The sequence below is a fragment of the Equus caballus genome, chromosome 27 (assembly GCF_041296265.1).
Source record: "Equus caballus isolate H_3958 breed thoroughbred chromosome 27, TB-T2T, whole genome shotgun sequence".
Lineage (NCBI taxonomy): Eukaryota > Metazoa > Chordata > Mammalia > Perissodactyla > Equidae > Equus > Equus caballus.
The window spans coordinates 57143398-57166334 of NC_091710.1; the positions used below are offsets into that span (position 1 = coordinate 57143398).

General features: G+C 45.8%; 1 protein-coding gene and 1 long non-coding RNA gene across 11 annotated transcripts in view; one reads left to right on the forward strand and one right to left on the reverse strand.

The window, feature by feature from the left end:
- LOC111770952 (uncharacterized) overlaps positions 1-6925 on the forward strand; it is a 76625-nt gene extending 69700 nt beyond the window's left edge. Inside the window, exon 3 of the long non-coding RNA XR_002804449.2 lies at positions 6697-6925. This is a non-coding gene — a long non-coding RNA (uncharacterized lncRNA). The remainder of the gene's footprint in view (positions 1-6696) is intronic.
- DLGAP2 (DLG associated protein 2) overlaps positions 1-22937 on the reverse strand; it is an 823185-nt gene that overhangs the window by 727976 nt on the left and 72272 nt on the right. For 5 of the 10 annotated variants that reach the window (XM_070253515.1, XM_070253518.1, XM_070253519.1 and 2 more), the window contains exon 2: positions 767-973. In XM_070253515.1, the coding sequence (XP_070109616.1) occupies positions 767-880 (114 nt within the window). In that variant the 5' untranslated portion in view covers positions 881-973. The remainder of the gene's footprint in view (positions 1-766; positions 974-22937) is intronic. The other 5 variants (XM_023630813.2, XM_070253523.1, XM_070253520.1 and 2 more) reach the window with 1 other exon arrangement.

Genomic DNA, 22937 nt, shown 5'->3' on the forward strand with positions numbered 1-22937 from the left:
ACAAGGGTCCACCTGAAACTTTAACACTGCTCTCTCGGAGAGAGAAACAAGAGGCCGTGTCCAGTCCCCTCTCTTCCCTTTGAAAAATCAAGAGAAAACCCTCTGTTTATGAAGGAGGCTTCAACTGACTTTTGTCTTTACTCTCGGGCACTGGGGAGGGTCGAAGGTGGCAATCCTGCTCTCAGATATTCTCCACCACGGGTGTGGTGGGTGTGGCCCTCTGGGGGTTTCCTGAGATCACACCCAGCACGTGCTGCTTTAGAAGGTGTGGGTCAGAAGGCTGTGGTTTGGGCCTGTGTGTCCCTGCTTCACGAACCATCAGCTCCATGGACTCGTTCCTGGGCACCCCCGCCCCCCACCCATCACACACACAAAACCAGAACCACCACCCCCGATTCCACATGAAAGCCCTTTAAAAACCACAATAGAACAATCAGACCACTGTCAGAAAAGCTCCATCCTGGGGGTGTTTGGGTTTAATTCATGGTCACCGCCTGCATGCACAGTGCGCAGACTTCCTTCTCTGGGCACACATTTAACCACACGTGCAACGTGAAGTCAGCAATCCCCAGCGTAGACCTCATGTCACTCTCACCTTCCTGAAGTCCTGGAAGTCCCCACACCACTTTCTCAACTTCAACGTAGCAACAAACACTGCATTTGCCAGAGTTTGCAGACCCCACTCCCCATCTGAATAGGAAAAACATCCACCTGAAGCCAAGGGAGGCCCCACACCCTTCTGAGCTCACACCCTCCGAATACTTACCCATCTCGCTTTACCACTATCGGCTCCCCGGCTCCTGGCCCCGGAGCAGTGACCCACGAGCGAGCGAAGGAAGGAAGGAAGAGGAAGATCGAACAGTACCTGAGCCGTCCCCATTCTGGCTGCGCTGGGTGCTGGCTGAGGGCATTCACCGGCAGCTGCTGGGAAACCGGGCCGTGCTTATGGCCGTGCCTCAGATGGTGGGAAAGCCTAAGATGGGGGATGGACAGAAATGGGGAAAATATGGTAAAAAAGGGTAAACAACCTCCGCCCATAGGGGAAAAAAAACATATGGAATGCACATAAAAAAAGCATGACACTAGGCAATAATTAAATCAATTGAGAACAGCAATATGGCAAGAACTAAGTAGGCAGAGAAACTACATAAAAAATAGCACCAGGTATTTTTAACTAAGGCCGTGAAATAGCAGACTGCATAAGTACATACAGCATGTATACGTTACGAAAAATATTTCCACTTTCAAGCAGGGTTTGAAATTATGATAATAAGTTTCACAACTTCAAAATATTCAACCAAAGAGAAATAATGAAACCATACTTTACATCAGCGCTTACGATTCCCCGTATAACCTGAGGATAGAAACAGGATTTGCAAACTTAGACTAGTTCTGCAAAGAACCAGGCAGATTTCAGGAAACCAAAGCACAGTACCAGGGAGTATTAATAATTGATCGTTTTCCTTCCAGTGGAAAAAGAAGTGCTCTACCTAGATAAAACTGAGTGGCAGTTTTTTAAGAAAAGCGGCGCTAGTACGTGTATTTCGATAAATTATAAAATTCTCTGTTCCTTTTTTCATTGCTTACTAATATATGAAACGGCTATTGCTCCCCAAAATGAATCAGATGACACAGGAACAAGAGGTTTTCGAGGAGGTTTGCTTACAACATCATGCTGGAAAAATACGCGTGCTTTTTTTCCACCTGAGCTGGTGTGACCACGAAAGGCTCACCTACCTACACTGTACGGGGCCCTCAGGAACTGGGGTCGGGCTGCATTAATGTCCCGACGGCCAGAAGCGCTGGGTGTTGCAGACCATCTCCTGAAAACTTTGTTTCTCACCAAAGTCTCTGACCAAGCGTCCATCTCATCATGTTACTAAACGCCACGTACTTCCTTTTAAACGGACATCCTAATAAGGTACGGAAGTCAGCTGTTTTGTATTTCTGCAAGCACACTCGGCAAATATTATAAGAAAGCACGCAAACTGAAAACCCGCCCTTGGTTTCCAGTAACCAGTTAACGTACATCTGTGCGGACTGTCGGCCTAAACTGTGTTTCTGTCATGGCATTTACTGCCCAAACCCTCTGCCTTTCCTGAGCCGACACCCTGCTCTGTGCTCTCATCGTTCACTCACCACACGGAGACTTCTCCACATCAGCACAGACAGAACCCCCCAGTACTGTCTCTCGCCCTGCAGACTCATAGCTGACCCTACAAACCCCTTCCTCTTGGGCCCTGGGGTGGCTCCCAATTCTTCCCAGTTGCTAACAATTCTACACACATCTCTGCACACTTCCCAGCGTGTTTGTGCAGAATAGATTCTAGAAGTAGAATGACTGGGTCGAAGGATATGCACATTATTAGTCCAAAACGCTGCCAAAACATTTGTACCAATTTACACGCCACTTATCAGTTTTTTGTTTATGCCTCTGGTGAAAAAGTTTCTGTTTTCACAGAGTTTGAGGATCTTTGAACATAATTATTGATCAAATGTATTTTTTAATTTATTTTTTTTAAATTGCAGTAACATTGGGTTATAACATTATATAGCTTTCATCATAATATACTTGGAATTCTGTGCAGATTACATCATGTTCACCACTCAAAAACTAATTATAGTCCATCCCCTCACATGTGAGCCTAATCACCATTTTGCCCTCCCCCCTTCCCCTCTGGTAACCACCAATCCAATCTCCATTGCGATATGTTTGTTTGTCGTTGTTTCTATCGCCTACTTATAAGTGAGATCATACAGTATTTGTCTTTCTCCCTCTGACTTATTTCACTTAGCATAATACCCTCAAGGTCCATCCATGTTGTCACAAATGGCTGGATTTCATCATTTCTTATGGCTGAGTAGTATTCTATTGTGTATAAATACCACATCTTCTTTATCCATTCGTCACTTGATGGGCACCTAGGTTGCTTCCAAGTCTTGGCTATTGTGTATAATGCTGCAATGAACATAGGGGTGCAAGTATCTTTAAGCCTTTGTGTTTTCAAGTTCTTTGGATAAATACCCAGCAGTGGAACAGCTGGATCATATGGTAGATCTATTCTTAATTTTCTGAGAAATCTCCACACTGTTTTCCATAGTGACTGCACCAGTTTGCACTCCCACCAGCCGTGTACGAGGGTTCCCTTCTCTCCACATCCTCTCCAACACTTGTTTCCTGTCTTGTTAATTACAGCCTAAATGTATTTCTGAGTTCACAGATTACCCTACTTCTTTTGGGGGATAAACTTTTTAATCACTATCTAGTATCTCTCTATACATTCCAGACCATTTGCCTGCTCTGTAGGTTGCAAATGTTTTCTGTCTCTGACATACATGTGTTAACTTCGTCAATGGTGTCTTTCAACAATTTAGATGGGTTTCAGATTATTTGTTTCCAAAGCTGTCAGTTCTTTCCTTAATAGCTCCTGTAATCACAAAGATCTTCCCAATTCCAGTATTTAAAAAATATATTCTATTAAATTGTCTTTTAGTACTTCTATAACTATTTTTAATGATTAGATCTTTAATGTTTGAAACTTTTTTGAGTTGTGAAGAAGTTAATTTTATTTTCTCTTCAACAGCTAACCAATTGTTCCAGAAAACTTACCAAATAACCCATGTTTTCTCCACCAACTTGAAAATGCCACTCATACGAAAAAGCCTGTCCTACAGACCCCTTCACCTCCCGTGGCCTTAGCTCTCTAGGAGAGCAGAACTCCCACCATTCAGATTTTCTTTAAAACATTTCATTGGACAATCTTCTGAATTTATTTTTCTAAGTTCACCTTATTATCCCTTAATCAACTCCCTCTCCTCACCTTCACTGCCCTCTGAGCAGGATTCTGACTAAAGTTACATCACACACAGACACAGACAGACACACACACAGACACACAGACACACATATGGACACACGCACATGCACACGGACACACTCACACCCAGACACACAGGGACACACACAGAGACACACTCACACGGACACACACAGACACACAGAGACACAGACACACATGGACACACGTGCACGGACACACACACGCACACCCAGACACACACACAGGTACAGAGACACATACACCCCCCTGAAGGCAAGTGACACGTTTTACTCATGTGAACGCAGTTTAATGCTGTTTGCATTCACATCTCTCTCCACACCGAGTACGTGGTGATGTGTCACAGCCTTTCCCAGTATTTATAGTTTTTCCTACAGATCTGACACCTTCCTGTTTCACCCCCAGGTCTTCTCTAGGTTTGTGGTTTCTGAGAATGGACCTATTTTGCCACGACTTTATCGCATACGACACAGTTAATGCTTTTTATTTACTGACCTTGTATTCGTTCTACGCAATCATGTTCCTGCATCTAACAGATTTCGTATCGTCTTTTCCATTTTCCACACAAAACGTCTCAATTTCTAATATCTTATCTCTTTTTGTTTTCCCATGTAATCTTAACTAGAGACCCCAGAATAACATGGACTCATAGTGACCATTCTGGCCTCGCTGCTTTGTTCCGTATTTCAGTCTTTCCCCAGTTCCCACTACGCCTGCTGTGGGGTTTCGGGTTATATTCTACCATGTTAAGGAAATTTCTTGCCATTACTTGTTCATCTAGCATTTTCTCATAAATGGCTGCTTGATTGTTTCAAGGTCTTTCAGTAACTATTGATGTAACCATATGTGTGTTTTCTCTTTTAACATGCTCCTCTTATGCATTACTGCAATGAAGGTCCTATTAATGAAATAATCTTGCATTTATGGAACAAAGCTTACTTGGTCATATTTAATATACAGCTCAATTCAATTTGCTAATATTTTGTTTAGAAAATTTATATGTATATTCTTAACTGAAATAAGCATTTTTCTGCTATATTATCAAGTTTTGGAATTATTCACTAAAAGAGGGGGATGTTTCAGTGGCCAGCCCCAGGGCTGAGTAGTTAAAGTTCCCTCGCTCCTATTCGGTGGCCTGGGTTTGCAGGTTTAGATCCCTGTGCAGATCTGCTCCACTCATCAGCCATGCTGTGGGGGCATCCCACAGACAAAGTAGAGGAAGATCAGCACATATGTTAGCTTAGGACTAATCTTCCTCACCAAAAAAAAAAAAAAGGATGTTTCTTACTTTGAAATAGTTTAGATAATATGGAACTATCGATTCCTAAAAGTTTATGTACAATTTACCTATAAAACCACTGAGCTCATGCCTTTCATAAAAGTACATCTATGAAAAATTTTAACTTTTCCATGGTTACTGGTCAACTCATATTTTCTAACTTTTGTTCAATCGATTTATGTCACTTATATTCACCAAGAAAACAAATTATTTCATCTTGATTCTCAAATTTCCTGTCAGAAATTCCTACAGATTATCATATGGTTCTTTTAACTTTATTCTCTCTGATTCTTTCACATTTTTCATCCCTAATTCTTTATGTTCTTGATTTTTCTCTTTATTTTCTTTATTAATCTCACCACAAGTTTGTCTATTCTGAGTATGTTTTTTGCATGTTCTTTTAAACATCACAGGACTCGATGTTGTAATTAGTCCAATCTGAGAGTCTGTTTTTAATGTTTAAGTTTTGCCTGTTCATGCTTATTTTGATTATGAATAAACTGGAACTTATTTTGTCCCAATAGTTCATGTTTAATTTAATGTTTTCCTTTGTACTATTTTTCTGCTTTACTGTCTTATCTAGGATTTTCACTCCTCTACTCTATATTTTACATAAGTTTTAACTTATGCAATTATACATATACTTTTCTAGCAAAGCCATTAATTAATCAGTATCTTTAGCATTCTTCTGAACAAAAGAGGAACCTCAGTCCACGCTCATTTTCTTCCAAGCTCCCCTCCCGTCCCCACACCATCGGCTCCGATACCACTGTTCTGCGGATCCGAGTATAGGTGCTTACGAAACAAAGGAAGGCGCACTACTTATTCTCAAATGAACGCCACTTGGAAACATATCTTTGACCCCTTTGCCAGCATCCTTCTGGGTTCATTTTCCTCATGCTCAAAAATATCTTTTTGTTCTGATTTCAACATGGTCTCTGTGTGGTAAACTTTCTAAGTCTTTGTACATCCAAAAATGTCTTTATTTCTTCCTCAATACTGAATGATAGACTAGGTATGGAATTCAAGACACTCAGTAGATACCTTCAGGCACCTACTGTTGCTGTTGAGACATCTCTTATCTACAAGCAGCTTCTGCTTTCTTGACCAGGTCTCTCAGGTCTGTCTTCACTCTGTCACTGTGGTGTTCTACAAAGATGCATCGGGACATGCACCGTGTCTGTCTTTATTCCAGCCTCGTAGGTCGTAGAAGTTTTCAATCTGAAAAAAATTTTCCTCAATTTTGGGGAATTATCAGCCATTCTATTATAAACATTGATTCACCACCTTTGTCTCTATTATCTCTTTCTTTGGCTTCTATTAGATGCATTTTTTTTTTTTTTTTTTTTTGCCTTTCAGATCTACCCCACTGCATTGTCAACTGTCCTTTCTCATGTTCTCTCTCTATCTTTTTGTGCTTAATACCAGGAAATTTCTTCAGCTTGGTCTTCCAGTTCACTAATTTTTTTCAGTTATGTCTGGTCTGTGAATATCTACTGAGTTTTAATTTCCAGGGCTCTAATTTTTAGAATATTTCTAATTGGTCCTTTTAAATAATTTTCTATTCTTGCTTTATAGGTGTTCCACACAGCATGGTATCTGAAGCAGAGGTCTGAATCCAGGATCCAGTATTTCCTAGTAACACATCCTCAGAACATAAGTTATATAACCTCTCCATGCCCATTTCCTGATGTGTGGAATGGACCTACTCCATTAGACAGTTGGAAGGATTAAGTGAATTATTCATGTAAAGTCCTCAGAACATTGATGGAAACATCTTAAGAGCTCAATGAATGTTACAAACACAGTCTCTGGAGCCAAATGCCTGCATTCAGATCCTGTGCACTATGCGCCCTGGGCCAGTTACCTAGTTCAATTATACTAATCCAGGTGTTGGCAACATCCATTTGCTATTGATTTGAAGAGGAAACACAACTAAATTCTTGCTCTAAAATTCTTCCTTTTTCATGGCATCCCACTCTTCCTTTACAGATGAAATTTGAAATCTCCTTTCCAGGACACTTTAAATCTTTTTCTAAGTTCTCTTCTGATTTCTCCTTTAAATTTATTTTAATAGGAGGTCACCTTTTATTATGCAGTGTGTTTTCTCTTTCAAGTGATGGCTGCCTTTAGATGGCCTATTTTCCATCACCTCTCCATCCTCAGCCCTCATGCTCAAAGCAGCGAGGAGTCCTCCTTCTGGGGCTCCAGCAAGGTGACAGGGAGGCAGCTGCTGAGTGGATGACAGGCACCTCATTCTTGATTAGCTGGAAAAATGTGGACCCCTCAATCCGTGAAGGAAGGCGGGCTCTCAGATTTGTAGGCTCTTCCCAGTATGCGGAGCTGGGGAGGGGAGGCTGTTTGCTCCACCCCCCAAGCCCCTGCTGGTCCCAGAGGGAAAATGTCCAGCAGTGGAGCTGCCCCAGAGGAGGCCCAGTCAGCAGCATCCAGGAGGGCTTTAGGCCCTCGATCTCCTTCAAAACTGCACTGTGTAACTTTAATGTAAATTTAACTTTCCATTTTTATTCCTCAGTGCTGAAAAGGAAATAATAGGTCTGAAGAAATTTAACACAGACACAGGCTTCAAGAATGCCAAGCAGAGCGTGGTTCATATTTATATTCTACTTAGGGCCTTTTCCCTAATAAAAGAAAAATAAGATAACATTATGGGAATCTACTTTCCAAATCACAAAATAGTATTTCCCCAGTTACCTCACATACAATGCATAGAAACACCAAACAGTCCATGTCCACTTTACGATATTCATAAATATTTTAACTGACCATCCCAAAACATCTCAGCTTCTTCTTTTTCCCTTTTAAAAAGGAATATAAACCATTATGACATCTATGTGATAAGAAGAACAATCTGTTTGCTGCCCTGATCTTTAATAAGACGAGAAAATGAGGAAATGTCAAGTTGTATTTCGTTGGTTGAAAGCTAATCTTGAGTCAAGGTAATACAAAAATAAGAGCATCTATTCTAGCCGAGAAGGGGTGGCTGCAAAGCATACTGAGCAACATGAAAACTCCACATGTGATCTACCTTTTTGTCACTCACGTGATACACAGAGATCAGCCGTCTCTCGCTTGGTCCCTGCAGCCAGGGCCAGCACCATCCCTATTCTCCAACGAGCCTGAATTTACCACCTTCCCCAAGTTCACAGACACAGGAAATAGAACCTGTTCAGAGAGGTGTGCACACACCTTGACTGATCCAACTCTTCTAAATATCATACACTTACGTCAAAAACCCCGCCAGAAAGTACACACAGAAAAGGGACAATTTGAAAATAACGGACTCAACAGTTTATCAAGCCAGGTAAGTACTAGCATTTCTCCTCCAGGCACGACACTGACGGCCCTCGTTTAACAGCAAGCTCCCATGTTCAGAGAATGAGAGATCCTCTGATGAAGTAGTTAAATACATCGACATATCCAGAGGCACCAGTAAGTTTAATCATCATGTTTTAAAAGGAATTTTACTACAGGCATGTTAGCATAATCACTATGTGCCTTCAACTCAGTTTTTCCTGTACTCGGAAGCTGAAGGTCCTAATTTTGATCTGATTTTCAACCCAGTTTAGGAACTTAGCTCATGTATTCACGTACGTCTTCCGATTGATAACCTGTTATCCCCATCTTTATCAACACTTTGATGAAATCTCCTCAGCACCAAATGCAAGGATGTGGAGTTGATTTAATGCCATCTGTTTTTACCTGTTTGTTTATAACATATTACTCCATAATTATAGATTTAATTGAAATGTCACAGGCTTCTCATTATCAGCTAAAGAAACCATCCCTAACCCGCTTCTCTAATGACACCACATCTTCTCCGCCACAAGTTGATTCTTCCTCGTCTCCCATGCACCTGATTCCTCCTACTACCAACTCAGCTACCCTTTCTCCAACTTCTCATTCCTCTGCGGGAAGAAGGCTGAGGGGGGCGCCGTGAGACCCTTGGGGCAGGCAGAGAGTGAGGCAGGAGGAGAAAGTCAGCGTGGGGGAGGCAGGACACAGAGTATTACTAAGTGTCATCTCCCAGCACCCTCCACGGCAGTTGTCCACATTGAGATGACACAGCACAGGACAAGCATGCACACCACCATGTGGCACGGTGGGCTGTGGCTTCATCTCCAGATGGGCTTCGGACTCCAGCTGCAACAGCAAGTCTTCCCTGGGTCTCCAGCCTGCCGGCTTGTCTGCAGATTTCAGACCTGCAGCCCCCACAATCGAGTGAGCCAATTCCTTGCAATAAACCAATCAACCTTTCTCACGATGGAAATATAGCTATAGATACACTCCTACTGGTTCTGTTTCTCTGGGGAACCTTGACCAACACACATTCTGGGAGGAGTCTGCAGGCACTGCTGCCCCACACCCTCGCAGAACTCCACCTCACAGCAATCACATTGTGTTTGGTGGCAGGCAACAGAAAAACCAACTCAAACTCACTCAACGGTAAAGGCGAGCTATTGGCTCACACAGACGCACAGTCCAGAGCCTGGGAGTTGGTCTGATTCCCTGGCCCAGTGATGCCCAGTGCTTGGTTTATTTCCATCTCTTCACCTTGAATCCCATGATCGAAGCTTAATGGTAAAGCTGATTAGGAAACCTCTGTCTCAGAAACCCATTCTCCAGTTTCAAAGGCTTGAGTCAGTACACGTCCACCGCAAACGCAAATCCATGGCCACGTGATGGAGCTCTAGCTTTCTCCAACATCCTAGGCTGCACGGGGACACGTGGGGATGGGGCAGTGGTGGTGCTGTGGACATTCAAACAGACATCAGCATCCTCATCAAGAGAGCAGAGATGAAAGTTTGATGATAACCCCAACATCTTGCATCCTGTCGCCGTCCAAGCTTACAGCTTCAAGTTCACCTCCTCCGTAAAGCTCTTCTTTGTCCATAGATATTATAGCAGAAGACCCAATTCTGAGGCTACCTCTAGATGTCATTACAGCCATGCACCAAATAACAACATTTCAGTCAATGACAGACCGCATACACGATGATGGTCCCATAAGATCAGTACCATTTGGCTAGGTGTGCAGTAGGCTATGCCCTCTAGGTTTGTGGAAGTGCACTCTATGATGTTGGCGCAATGATGAAATTGCCTAACGATGCATTTCTCAGAGTGAATCCCTGTCCTTAAGCAATGCACGACTATATTAACAAAAGATCATCTAATTGAGCTCTGCTATTACATTTAAACATGTGTCCCTATGTGACGTAACTGCATTATAAACACTAGAAATGTTTCGAACGGGAACTGAGTGCTGGCATATGTCGGCATAGCAGACAACCAACTGCATGATGATATTAGGAAACGACTCACAAATCACCAGGAGCTCTTTCTTACTCTGTCCTCAGTTTAAGAAATCACTAAGAAACAAAGTGGACAAGAAAACTCAATTATACCTTTTTGGGGTTGATTATCATGTTGAAAATAGTAACAAATATGTTTAGTAAACAAAGGTTATGGAAAATTGTGATGTGATAAATAAGGATTATAGAAAAGCAATTGGCAGAGTAATGAAGCTTCATTTACAGAATGTACTTCAAAAACAATAGGTGGCAAAGAGCTATGTGTGAAACCCAATTATCGGAGCTTTAGCCATTCACAACTTCATATTTGCAACTGTTTTATAATCATCGCACTGCCATTAGCGTAAGATGTGTAATGGTGTGTACCCATTAAGTTACTCTATATTTTGCTTAATATTTTAGTTAATGACTACAAAGATAATAAACAGCATTTCAGTACAAAACGCATTTTGAACAATATTGAATCATCAAGTGTTGCAAGAATCAGTAAACTGGAGGAATTGAAGACAGAGGTTAGAGACGGAGATGGGGGGGGGGGCGTCAGATCGTGAGGGGAGTCCTCACGATCCACAGAGAGAGGAGAGCAGGCAGAAGGGACACTCAGAGATGGCTGACAGGTCACAAGTAGGTAGGTTTAAAAGCATTTGCGAGTGGATCAGGCTTAACCCCAGTTCAGCAGGACTGATCTCCACCGACAGGAAGAGTTTTGCCACAAACGTCAGTTGCAGATGGAAGCCCACAAGGGAGGAGTCCAGACTGGAGTCCAGGGCCTCAGAAACCAAAGGCAGCTGGAGCGAGGGCAGGCGCTGCTCAAGGCAGATGCACAACGGAGCAGCTCTTCCCGTGACAAAGTCTGTGCAGAACACAAGACGATGGCGGAAGAAATCCAGATAACCTCTCCTATGTGCCCGAAGAATTACGGTATTTCTTTCCGCTGGTAGCGGCCGCTTTCTGAGACTGGCTGAGGAAGATATTCAGGCAGCCAGTTATTTCATATTAAGCAGGTATATTCACATGACAACTCAATCTTTCACTGATGTCAGTCAAGTTAACTCACATTGGTAGACACCTTCTAACTCACGACAAAAGAACTTTCATCGTAATCTTATGTCCTTTTTCTAATGTTATACCACCAAGTAGCCACTTAAACTAGACAGGATCATGCCATGAAGAGAGAAACTGGAAATGCCTAAACTATCTGGGCTGCATGACATAAGCCACACACAAAAACGGTGTGAGAGAGAAGAGTGCATACTTACTCTCAGCAAGTCATTGATGCAGATATTTTCTTAGCAGTAAAAATTTAGACCAAAATAAAGGGTCAAAAGAAAATTAAAAAACTACTAGGCAAAATTTCAAATGGTGAGAAACAGCCACAGGCGAAAACAGCTATTTGCACACTATGATTAAGGGTATTTCAACAGTAAACCAGTGGACATGGGCCCACATGATGACATAGAAAGAACAAACAAAACGCAAAGAAGAAATTCTAGTGGCATTTGAAAGGTACCATTTTGAAAGGTACTAAGTAGCTAAGTATTAAGTACAAATGTTATTATGGGGTAAATTAGGTATTTCTCTCAAAGAGGAACGGTTAGTCTGCTATTAAAAGATCCAGGGTTCAGTAAATATCTACTGGAAATAAATGGTGGACCATCAGCCGGCAGGTTGGCCTAGGGAGAGCCTGTACACCTCCACTCCGGCCAACACCACCTCCTACCCCGTCACCCACCCTGGGTAGGCTGAAGGCTCATGTGATGACCACCATCACACCCGGGGGATCCACCTGAAGGCAGCTCACAAGTTCCCTCTGCCTGGGCCGCCCTGAAGGCACAGGTCCTAATTGGCAGCTCCCTGTGGTTTTCTTCTGGCAAGGAGGGGGGACCTCATTCCCAGTCCTTTCTGGTGCTACAGTCCCCTTCCTAGGCGAAGCTCCCTCCCAGGGGCCTACTCCCTCTCTCAGGAGTGAAAGGGCCCTCTCTGGTCTCAGCAGACCCAGGACATATTCTGATCATCACAGGAGATGAACATAACCCACACACCTTAGACTTTGGGTTTCTCCTTTTCCAGTAAAATACACCATCACTTATCTGGGCATCACACACAGGCCTCCCCTGAAGATCTATATGCAGACACTGATCTCACACCTTCTCCCACCCAAGATGCACATACACAAGCACGTCATCAATATAGAACATTCAACCAACACATGGTTCATGAACAACACAGAAAGCACCAAATCTTCTGTAAGCTTCACAACAACATGAGATAGAAGTCTATCCATCACTGGATAGGTGAAGCTGAGATGCATTAGCAAAAAGCAATACCAGGACAGGAGCCAAGGCCAGGACTCCAGCTCAGATCTGACTTCAAGCTACAATCGCTTAAGACTCGAAGTTGCCTAGTCAGTTACCCATCTGCTCTCTACTTCATGTTCTAACAGAACCCAGTTCTTGGCTCCCCTCCCAGCTTCTCCACATGCCTTTATTTCCCTCAACTTCCCGTTAGCCACCGTGCTCCTCATTTCAAAAGCAGCTTTAAGTTCAAAGGGAAGAGAGCCACGGGGAAGAGAGAGAGCTGAGAAACTGCCTTTTGGTTATGGGGAAAAGGCAATCAGAGATTGTACAGAAAACTGATACACACGTTAGCTGTAATCTCATTCCTCGGGCTTTTGACAAATGAAACAGAGAGAATGAGAATATCTTCCCTTCATACCAGACCCGAGGAGACCCGTGAATATTCTGTGCTACCCCCCCACTGGGAGAACTTGAGCTAACTAAGGACTCTCGAAGGAAGTAGAACCCCAAAACAAGAGCGTATGAAGAAGCCGACATCTGAAGAAGCTGCTGTAATTCTCAAGAGTTGTCTGAGGGTCTCCATCCGAGGCAGGAGACGCAGGGTCAATGTGGATGCACACGGTACCCTCAGACACCTCCTCGCCGGGGGAGCCGCGGGCTCACACAGTCCCAGCTCACAGCACGGCAATCAAGCACACTGCTCATCGCTCCTTCCAGTCTCGCTCCTGTGTGCCCTAGTCACTTCACAACAGGAATAACATTTGCTCGTTAAAGACTGGCCTCTCATTTATATAACCTCTTCAAGGAGAAGAGTGACGTAACATTTAAAACTGCAGGGGGGTAGGAAGCCTGCGCCTCACTGAAACGGCTGCAGAAAGCAAAGCTGTTTAATCACGATGTCTCTGAACTGCATAAAAAGTGCCTAAAAGAAAGAAAACGGAGCCAGCCGTGACTTTCAACTCCAGCATCTAAAGTTTTAGCAGGAGCCATAGCAAACACTAAGAAGGCAAAAACTGTTCATACATTTATTCATTGTCTCTGCCTGTGGAGCATCTCTTCTTCTCCCTCTGGTCTTGCCTTAACCTCCCTTTGGGGTCCACCTCCCTCTCAGTCCTTAAGAGGATCTGCCCTGCTTCAGGGTGGACATGTGGTCCAGACCTGACCGACCCCTGCAGTCCATCCCCGGGTGTGGTGACCAGTCCAGAGATGCACACAGCACTCACTGATCCAAGGACAGTCACTGGTTTGGCTACTGCTGGAATGACTGGGAACGACCATGAGGACAGTGTAAGGCTACAGGTACCGCGGGCTACCACGTGGAGAGGGCCACTGAGAGAAGCCACAAGACCTTGAGGCCGGGCGAGAGTCCACACCCAAACAACATGGTCTGAGCTCTCTGGCACCACTTCCAACTTCGTGATCCCACAGAATCCTGTGCACGTGTGACCACCATGAGCTGAGACCTTTCACTTACAAGCCGATGGAGCCTGCTAAAGGAGGGAGCCGCAGGTCCGTCACAGTGAAATGCTGCCGGCATCTTCTGGTCCTGAGGTAGCACCTTCCAACCAGCTTTCCACGGGGTTTCCAAACAGTCTTGGCAAAGATCATACGCAAAGGAAATTAGCAAAATACAGCATTCTGCCTTTTTCTTCTTCAAAATGGAAGAGCTAGAAGGGAAAACCCAGCAGGAACTGACAGTCCAGGTTGAAAGCTGAATTCAGTTTCCCACAGAAACATGATAACAAGTGCTGGTTAGGTTCCCAGCCTGGATCATGCCCAAGGAAACAAGGGAAGATTAACCCAGAGTGGTACACAGGACACTGGAAACTACAATTTAAAAGTCACAGCACAGAAACTTCTCAAACCTTAGAAACTACAGGTGGTTGGAGAGTTCAACACAACTTAACATTAAAGACACTCGAACACGACCCTCCTGCAAGTCAGGAATCACCGGGACCCGGGTCTGGGTCAGCATTTCAGGGAAACTCTTTAGAGAAGGCGAGAGTCGAGTAGGACGGGAAAACGTGCCCACAGCACTTGGTGAAGAATGTCCCAGCTCCCCCAACTCAGCAAAGGCCCTGGCCGTCCACGACCCATCGCAGAAACAGCTCCCCCGGAACCAGAACCTGCCCCGCAGAAGTGAGGGAGGGCTGAGGAGGACGGGGAGAGCGGGGTTTCCCTGTTCTCAGATCCCCACCACAACGCAACCTGGTGAACACCTTCATTCTGGGGCATAAAAGGAAAGAAGAAACTGCGCACCTGCCGTTCACCCAGGCCGAGTCCCTCCCCTGTCAACTGCTCACCTGAGTAGCTGGAGCTTTAAAAAGGGAAGCTGCTATAAATTAGCAGGGGATCGTCAGTGCCCTTCCTGGATGACCGAAGCTGAATCAGTGTGAAAACATTATCAGAAAGTTTCAAACATCTTGGGGAATAAAGAAGGAAAGGATGAACTTTGCACTTCAGGTATTCTCATGTTATAACTTTCCTGGCAAAACTCTGGGCTGCCAAGCCAGTGTTAGTTTCCTCAAATGACCACAGACTGGCAATTCCAGAACACAGCACAAGCTGTAATATGTCCACCCTTCCTTCTGTCCCCACAACCCTGACAAGACCCAGGCTATCAGAGGCTCAGCCACCCTGGGATCTGCTCTGAAACAGAAAGACATGTGCAGTCCGCCCCAGCTCCCAGGTGCGACAGAGAACATGGACTCATCGTGGAACAGGCCACAGTCCATTATAGCTTCCCTCTCGTGGAACTTACAACATCTAAGAAGATAAAAAGGAATGCAGCTTCCTTAAAAATCCCAGAATCACAGAACCAAAATAGACTTCAAGGAATCCTCTAGAAGAGCTCTGATCTCTGGGAATTCAACAATCTATTAAAGCAAGTATGCGACTCCTTCTCTTCCTTTTACAGATTTCTGCGACAGGAACTCTACAGGGCCCCGCACAGCATGATCTGGCCTCCAATCGCCTATGATGTAGAGACGCTTGTTTCTTATTCTGAACCAACATCCCTCTGGCTGCCTTTTAAATTCACAATACACACCCTTTCCTAACTTAATAAGAAAAAGGCAGCTTTAAACTCACATTAGAGCTGTAAGCTGAATGCATTTAATGGATACATCTTTTTGTCTATAATTCGACTTCAATTTTCTGTTGAAAGCCCTTGAATTGTATTTCCTTCCCAGCGTTAGCAAAATGTTAATTTCCAATCAATAGAGCAGTACAAATACAATGTGCTCATTCATTATGCTCATAATTTTTAGCATAAGTATTGCAGAGTGGGAATGTAAAATTCAGGGGAATACACTTCTCTGGCTAAAACAGAAAAAAGTCCCTTTGGCTCAAGCATCTCTACATTCCAGGGAAGGCTGATACATTGAAACAGCCTCTTGATGCTAGCAGTATTGTGTTTTGAGTTTTATACAGGAAAGAACTGACAACTAACTTAAAAACCAAAATCCTGAACGTGCACATTACATAATCCTCCTCTCCAGCCACCCCCTTGCAATGTCTGAGTCAGCCCTGAGTCTGGAGCCATCCCCGAGCTTTCCTGGGCTCCCATGTCCTCATCTACATGAGTCAGCTGAACTCGAGACGGCCTGAAAGCTCCCCTCACTTTCAATCAATAAATATTGGAGAAAAGATTATGTGTGCAGAAGTTATAAAAACAAATCAGATGTAGATGTCACTTTTTATAGGGTTTACAGTCTCTATAGCAAGGGATGAACCATGAGTAAAAACAACTACAATATAAGAAAAATACCATAATTCTACAAAGAGAGGTACAGATAAAATATGGATTCTAGATTGGAAGAAATTATTCTGTGCTGGAGAAACATGGAAAGGTCTATGTGGGTTGGTGGCATTTGAGCAGAAACCGATGGGAGGTGAACACAGTGTCTGGGGATGAACGCCCGGGGAGCCACAGAAGTGCGAGCGAGTCTGAGGGACAGCCAGTGATGGCGTTCAGCTGCAGCATACGGTGCACGAGATCCAGCAGGAAAAAGGAAGAGGAGAGGCCACTTTGCCCAAGATCACGGAGACACTTGAGTGCAGGCTGAGAAATCTGGATTTGACTTTAAGAGAGTGGGGACGCACTGACCCGTTTCTGAACAGTGAAAGGTCAGATTAGAGCCCCTCTGGGGAGGGATCTGAGGTCCCCGAACGTGATGCGGGGTGGGGGGTGGGGGGGCGGGGACGACGTGACACAGCTCAGAATGTCTGGACAAAGGAGAATGGATGCAAAGTCAAGAAGGGAGGGTGAGGGTCAGCATGGGGGTCAGGGTGGAGCTCTCGGTGGATCTGGGAGGCAAGAAGGAAAATGCCAGACAACGTTGCTGAGGGTGTGGAAGATGACATTCTAGCACTTTCCACATTCCCTCCTGGGGGTCCAGCGTGAGCACACATCCAAGGTCGCCCACACAGAGCTGTGCTGGCCAATGGTTCTAGGCAGGGCACGCCACCCAGGCCCGCCCAGGTCCACAGTCCACTGCACAGGGCCACGCCCTCTGGCATTATCCCAAAATCCCCGGGAATGGACACAACCCCCACACGGGACGGAAAGCTCCCCAGTGGCCACGAGAACCCTGATGGACACACAAGCCGTCACACTCGTCCTGCCTGATGGCCTTCTGAAGACCCCTCCCACACGCTGTTCCAACGTCCACTTTCTCTCTGCCTCCCTCTTGCCTCTTCTCACCTCCTCAAACCCTACAAAGCATTCGAAGTCCCAGCAAATCCTGCCTTTTCCATTGTGCCACGTCCACCTCTCTCAATCCCACACATTTCTCCTTTTCCTGAACTGTCTGTATTTAAAATTAGAACCACACCTGGACCCAACACCGTTAACTGGATTTAGTCTCTGTTTGCAGTTGCCTATGTGTTAGCTCTTTGCTCACTTATCTCATGGGCAGCTGTACCGGCCCCAGGGGGTGAAAATTGGTTCCAGAGGGTTGACTCTATCTTACATATTACATGGTTTGTGAGCTACCAAAGAGCCACAGTATATAACTGATAGACAGTTTATCTCCGCTATTAAAAGTTCATGGGAGCAGGGGACAATGAGGGAGAAATATCTAAAAAGGCTTCTTCGAGGGGTAACAATAAAAAAATTGAGAAACCAGCTTTCATTGGCTGTGAGCTCTGACAGTGGCCACACCTCATCCAGACATGCACCCCAGTGTATAAGACAGAGCTGGACACGTGGTAAGGGCTGAAAACAAGACATAGGTAGGGCAACTCTCCTCGTCGGTCACCATCACACAACCAAAGCAGAGGAGCAGATGAGGAAAATGTGGCCGATGCGACCCCAGAGCAGGAGAAAGAAATACAGACACCATCAGCGTGGAGAAGAGGTCACGGGCCTTCAGCTGAGGAAGGAGGTATGGGGTATGGAGAGGACACCGTGGAAGGAGTCCACCGTGGAAGGACGGCAGGAGACCGGAAGGGAGCTGAGCCGAGGTTCCGAGGCTCTGACAAGATCTCACCAGGTGCCCGCTGCAGGACGGCACACCAGCCCAGCAACCTGGCCCACGTGGACCCGACTGAAGCACACGCAGCTCCCAGAGAGGCCGCTCGTGGAGGCAGCCCGGAACACTACAGGGGGGCCCTCAGCAGCACACACGATCCAAGCAGAGACCTCAGAGGGGGGTGACACATTTAAACTCCCAGAAGGTAAGCACTGTGAACTTTTTTGTTTAATCAAAGTGAGTAGAAAGTTGCCTTGTTGGAGAGGGGAGGGCACCGTGGGCTGACCACAGCCGTCCACCCAGAGAACCCGTTTCCCAGCGGAAGCAGATGCTCCACAAGCCACTGAAGCAACCCCAGCGCTCAGCAGGCCGCGCCGCCCACAGCAGCAGCACGGGAGAGACCCAGCGCCGCGGGGACACGCAGGGAGCCATCCCGTCAGCGCTCTGCAACTGTCACCACTCACTTTCCTCCTTTAACCAACACACAACCTCCCGAAGCGTTCACTTTCCATTCCACTTACACAAGGGCCGCAGCCTGCAGAGTTCTGCACAAGACTAGGGCCCGTGAGGTCTTATGCAAGCCCCAATATTCCCCAGTTTCTCTTTACAAAGGAGATAGAAGGCAGCTAGAAATCAAGGCAAGACCCACTGGTAAATTCTTCAAACTATTTCCTCTTGGAGATGCCCTTTGCTAGATCATTTTCTTAAAAGGCTTCATTAATTCAATAAAGACGTATTAATAATAATTACTGCTCAATGGCTGCGTACTATGGGTCAGAACTATGCAAATTCACAACGAAACAAGTTCCCAGAATTCTGTGAGGTGAGAAGAAACTGCCCAGAAGAGGTGGTGCCCAATGCCACCCTCTACGGTCAGTTTGTCTGGGTGGTGTGGTCCAAGGACAGGGAGGAAAGCAGACGGGCTGTTTGGAGAAGAGCTGACATCGAAAGGACTCGAGAGAGTCCTGAATGGCGAGCCAGCCTCTGCAGGGACATCAGGCTCAGGTGGGTGACGAGAAGATAGGAGGTCACCCAGGAAGAGAGTGTGGCAGAGCAAAGCAAGGGAGGCTGTAGGCAGGGACCCAGGCCACGTGGGTGGAGAAAGAAATGATCCCACTTATGGGACTCAGGACATTCATCTCAGTCTTGTCAACAAATGTGCCAACCCCCACCTGCACAACCCACTCTGAGAAAACACACGTGCGTGCACACAAACAGGCACACATACACCAACCTGCACACCAAGCACACACACATGCGTATGCACACCTGCACAGGTGCACACACATGCATATGCACACCTGCATAGGTGCACACATGTACATGCACACCTGCATGGGTAAACACACACGCATATGCACAGGTGAACACACACACAGGCATACGCATAACTGCACAGGTACACACACCTGCATATGCACAGGTGAACATACACACAGGCATATGCACACCTGCACAGGTGCACACACACATGTGCACACACAGGTTTCTTGTGGACACCAAGCTAGGCACCTTGTCACACCAATCTCACTGTCCTGAGGCAGCAGGATGACAAGCCCAGCCCAGCTGGGAGGCTTGGTCTCCATTCTCAGCAGACGGAGGCCACTGCACTGTGCGAGCAGGTAAGTGGATCCTGGGGTGGCGGCTGCAGAGTGATGTTCAACTGTCAGAACTCAGTGTGCAAAGAGCTCCTGTGTCCAGCTGATTCCCCTTCCAGTGTCAACACTAAGTGACATTATAGGACTTCACTCCTCTCCCAAAACTGCCTTCTCGTCTTTAAAGAGACTGTCTCTGAACATCTTTAACACACTGCAACAGCCCAGGAACTTTTTTAGACACCATTACACAAAATCCTCACACAGGTCCAGAGCATCTGGAGTCTGAGAATAACGACTTGATCAGAAGACTGATCTGGCCATGCTGAGCAGATGAGATCCGGCAAAGAACCGGGGGAGGAGCCCCTTTAAAAAGTGCACCTCTTGTAAAAGTTTAAAAACGTCATTGGAAAGGGCAGTTTTCGCAACGTGCTTCTGTGTGAGCATCGCAGCAGCTTTAATTAAGGCAAAGAGAAATGCTTATCCAAGTACTGTAATGATAGCATTAATTCACAATATTTAAGCCCTTTTAATAACCCAAAGTGAGTTCACAGTTAATATCGACTATTTGATATGCATAGTTAGCAAAATGCATTTTTGCAAAGTATGCCTTGTCATCACGCTGACTTTGTGAGGTACACAGAGCCAGCCCCAAAGAAAATGTGAAGTAAGCTGAATTTGCGCACTTCCTACCTATTTTCGAGCTCCCAGCTCAGCCAGTGTCAGATACACCTAATTCTCCTACTCTGCCGCCTCTGACCCCAAAGGCCTGGACTCTTCGACTGGACTCTTTGACACATGACTTCTGCTCTCCTGCCTCCTCTGCCCCACGAGCCAAGCACACACATGTAAACAAACCTTGTGCCCCTTCAGTCTCCAGTTCCTCCTGCGTCCACACTCACTAAGCAATACCGTGCTTATCAGGGGACGGGAGCAGAGAAATGGGTCCAGGATGAGCTGGAACATGGAGAGAGGCTTCAGTGTCAGCTCCCCAAAGGATCCCTGTGTTCAGAGGGAGGAAACCAGCCCACCCAAAATGGGGCAACACTTAATGTTGGCCTGCGAGTGGGTGACACAAGCAAGGGGTAACATGGGGCACCTCCAGGAACCTCCTAATTCCAACATACATCAAGCTGCCTCCAGTCGCTTGAAATCCAAGGTCAGAACACACAACAAACCCCCAAGATTCTAGGAAAATATCCAGTGAGAAGCCTATCAACAAACATTAACCTTTGGTGTCAAAAGAAACAAGTATCTATTGATTGCTTGGTGTTGGGTACGCACCACTGCAAGGCCCCAAGGATGAAGCTGGGAATGGAGTTGGAGGAAAAATTGGACCCAGTTCCTGCTTGGAAAGTCTTGGAGATAAGAGACAAGAGACTGGAATAGAAACAACCACGTGGACTCGTGACAGGGCCCCCGGGATGATTAAAACCATAAGGAATATGAGCTCCAAATGTTGGTGAGGATGTGGAGCCCTCTCATTCATTGCTGGGGGGGGACAGAAAAGAAACAACCACAACAGAGGACTGTGCACAAATTTCTTACGAAGTTAAACCTACATGTACAGCCCAGCAATTCCACTCCCAGGTCCTTACGCAAGAGAAATGAAAACATACACCCATAAAAAGACTTGCCTTATTCACGAAAGCCAAAAGCTGGTAACAACCCGGGAGTCATCAGCAGGAGAAGAGATAAACAAGATCGTGGTGTACGCATATTCGTACAATGGTCACTGACCAGCAACAGAAGGAGACACACCACTGATACGTGCAACAACGTGAACAAATCTCGGACACTGTGTCAAGTGAAAGGACCAAACACAAAAAAATGCACATCATACAAATCCATTTTGTTTTCCAGAGTAGGGAACTGCAGTAAAAGAATCAGAAAGCCATTGCCTCTGGAGACTTGTTGGGGGTGACTTCCTGGAAGTGGGTACAAAGGAAGCCCCTGGGGTGAGGGGATATTCTCTATCATGTTTTGGGTGGTGGTTACATGATTATGTACAACTGTCAAAACTCCCTGAACTGAGGATTTCATAGCTGTCCATTTTATTGCATGTAAACTTTTCCTCAATAAAAATTTATAGAAGAAGAAAGTGATACTGGTGTTCCAATGGAAGCGAATTTTAAGTTCAAGACAGTACGTGCAGACAGCTATTGGCAGTTGGGGAAGGCTTCATCGACAAAGGGACCGCTGACCTGTGTTCTGAAGACAAGAAGGTGTTCGCCAACCAAGTGGGAAGCATTAAAACCCTGAGGCGGTTGGCAGAGGGAAGGAGGTCCTGGGGGCTAGAGACAGATGTGATCGGTCTGGGAGGGAGGACGGGAGGCTGGAGGGGAGCTGAACATCAGGGGGACGTGGCTGCAGAACTGGGCAGGGCTTAGAGGGAGAGCCTTGCATGTCATGCCAAGGAGCCTCAGCCCTCCTCCTGGAGGTTGGGAGCTGGTGAAGGATTTTAAACAAGGGAACAGTGTGCTGGGGCCTGTTCTTTTCAGAGAGCATCCGGCGGTAACATGAAGGATAAAGAGAGGGCTCTGAGACCACAGGAGGAGCCCATTCAGACGGAAACCTCAACCAGAGAAAACTGGGGAGTGTCTGAACAAGGCGGTCGCTCTGGGAATGAAGAATCAACAGAAGAGATGGTTCCTCGCACACCTTCTCCCTCCCAAAACCACCAGATATCATGTTAAAATTTCTTAAAGAACAGCGCTAAAAATTAAGAAAGAATTCACCCAATTGTGCAGAAACCTTGAGGATTTCCTGAAGGGCAGAGGTCCAGTGGGACACTAGGGGAGTCACGAGGAAATCACCCCAGGAGCTGGTCAGTAAGGTGAGGAGCACCCAGCAACCCTAGATGTGCAGACCAGGGGGGGCCTGGGCAAACGGTCCATCCTCACTATTGGGGGTCGTGTGTGGGAATTCACCCATTCACTACAATTTATGTGGAACCCCCAAATCAATACCCCATTAGAGTCGTTTGCACAAAAAAATTTGAGTTGCCAACACACACATTCCCCGCTGAGGTCAAGCAAGGCCCGCTCCGCCTTCCTCTCTCAGCTCCCGAGCTGTAAACAAGTGTCCTTATCACGGTCTGTCCAGTGCATGTTTTGCATTTTA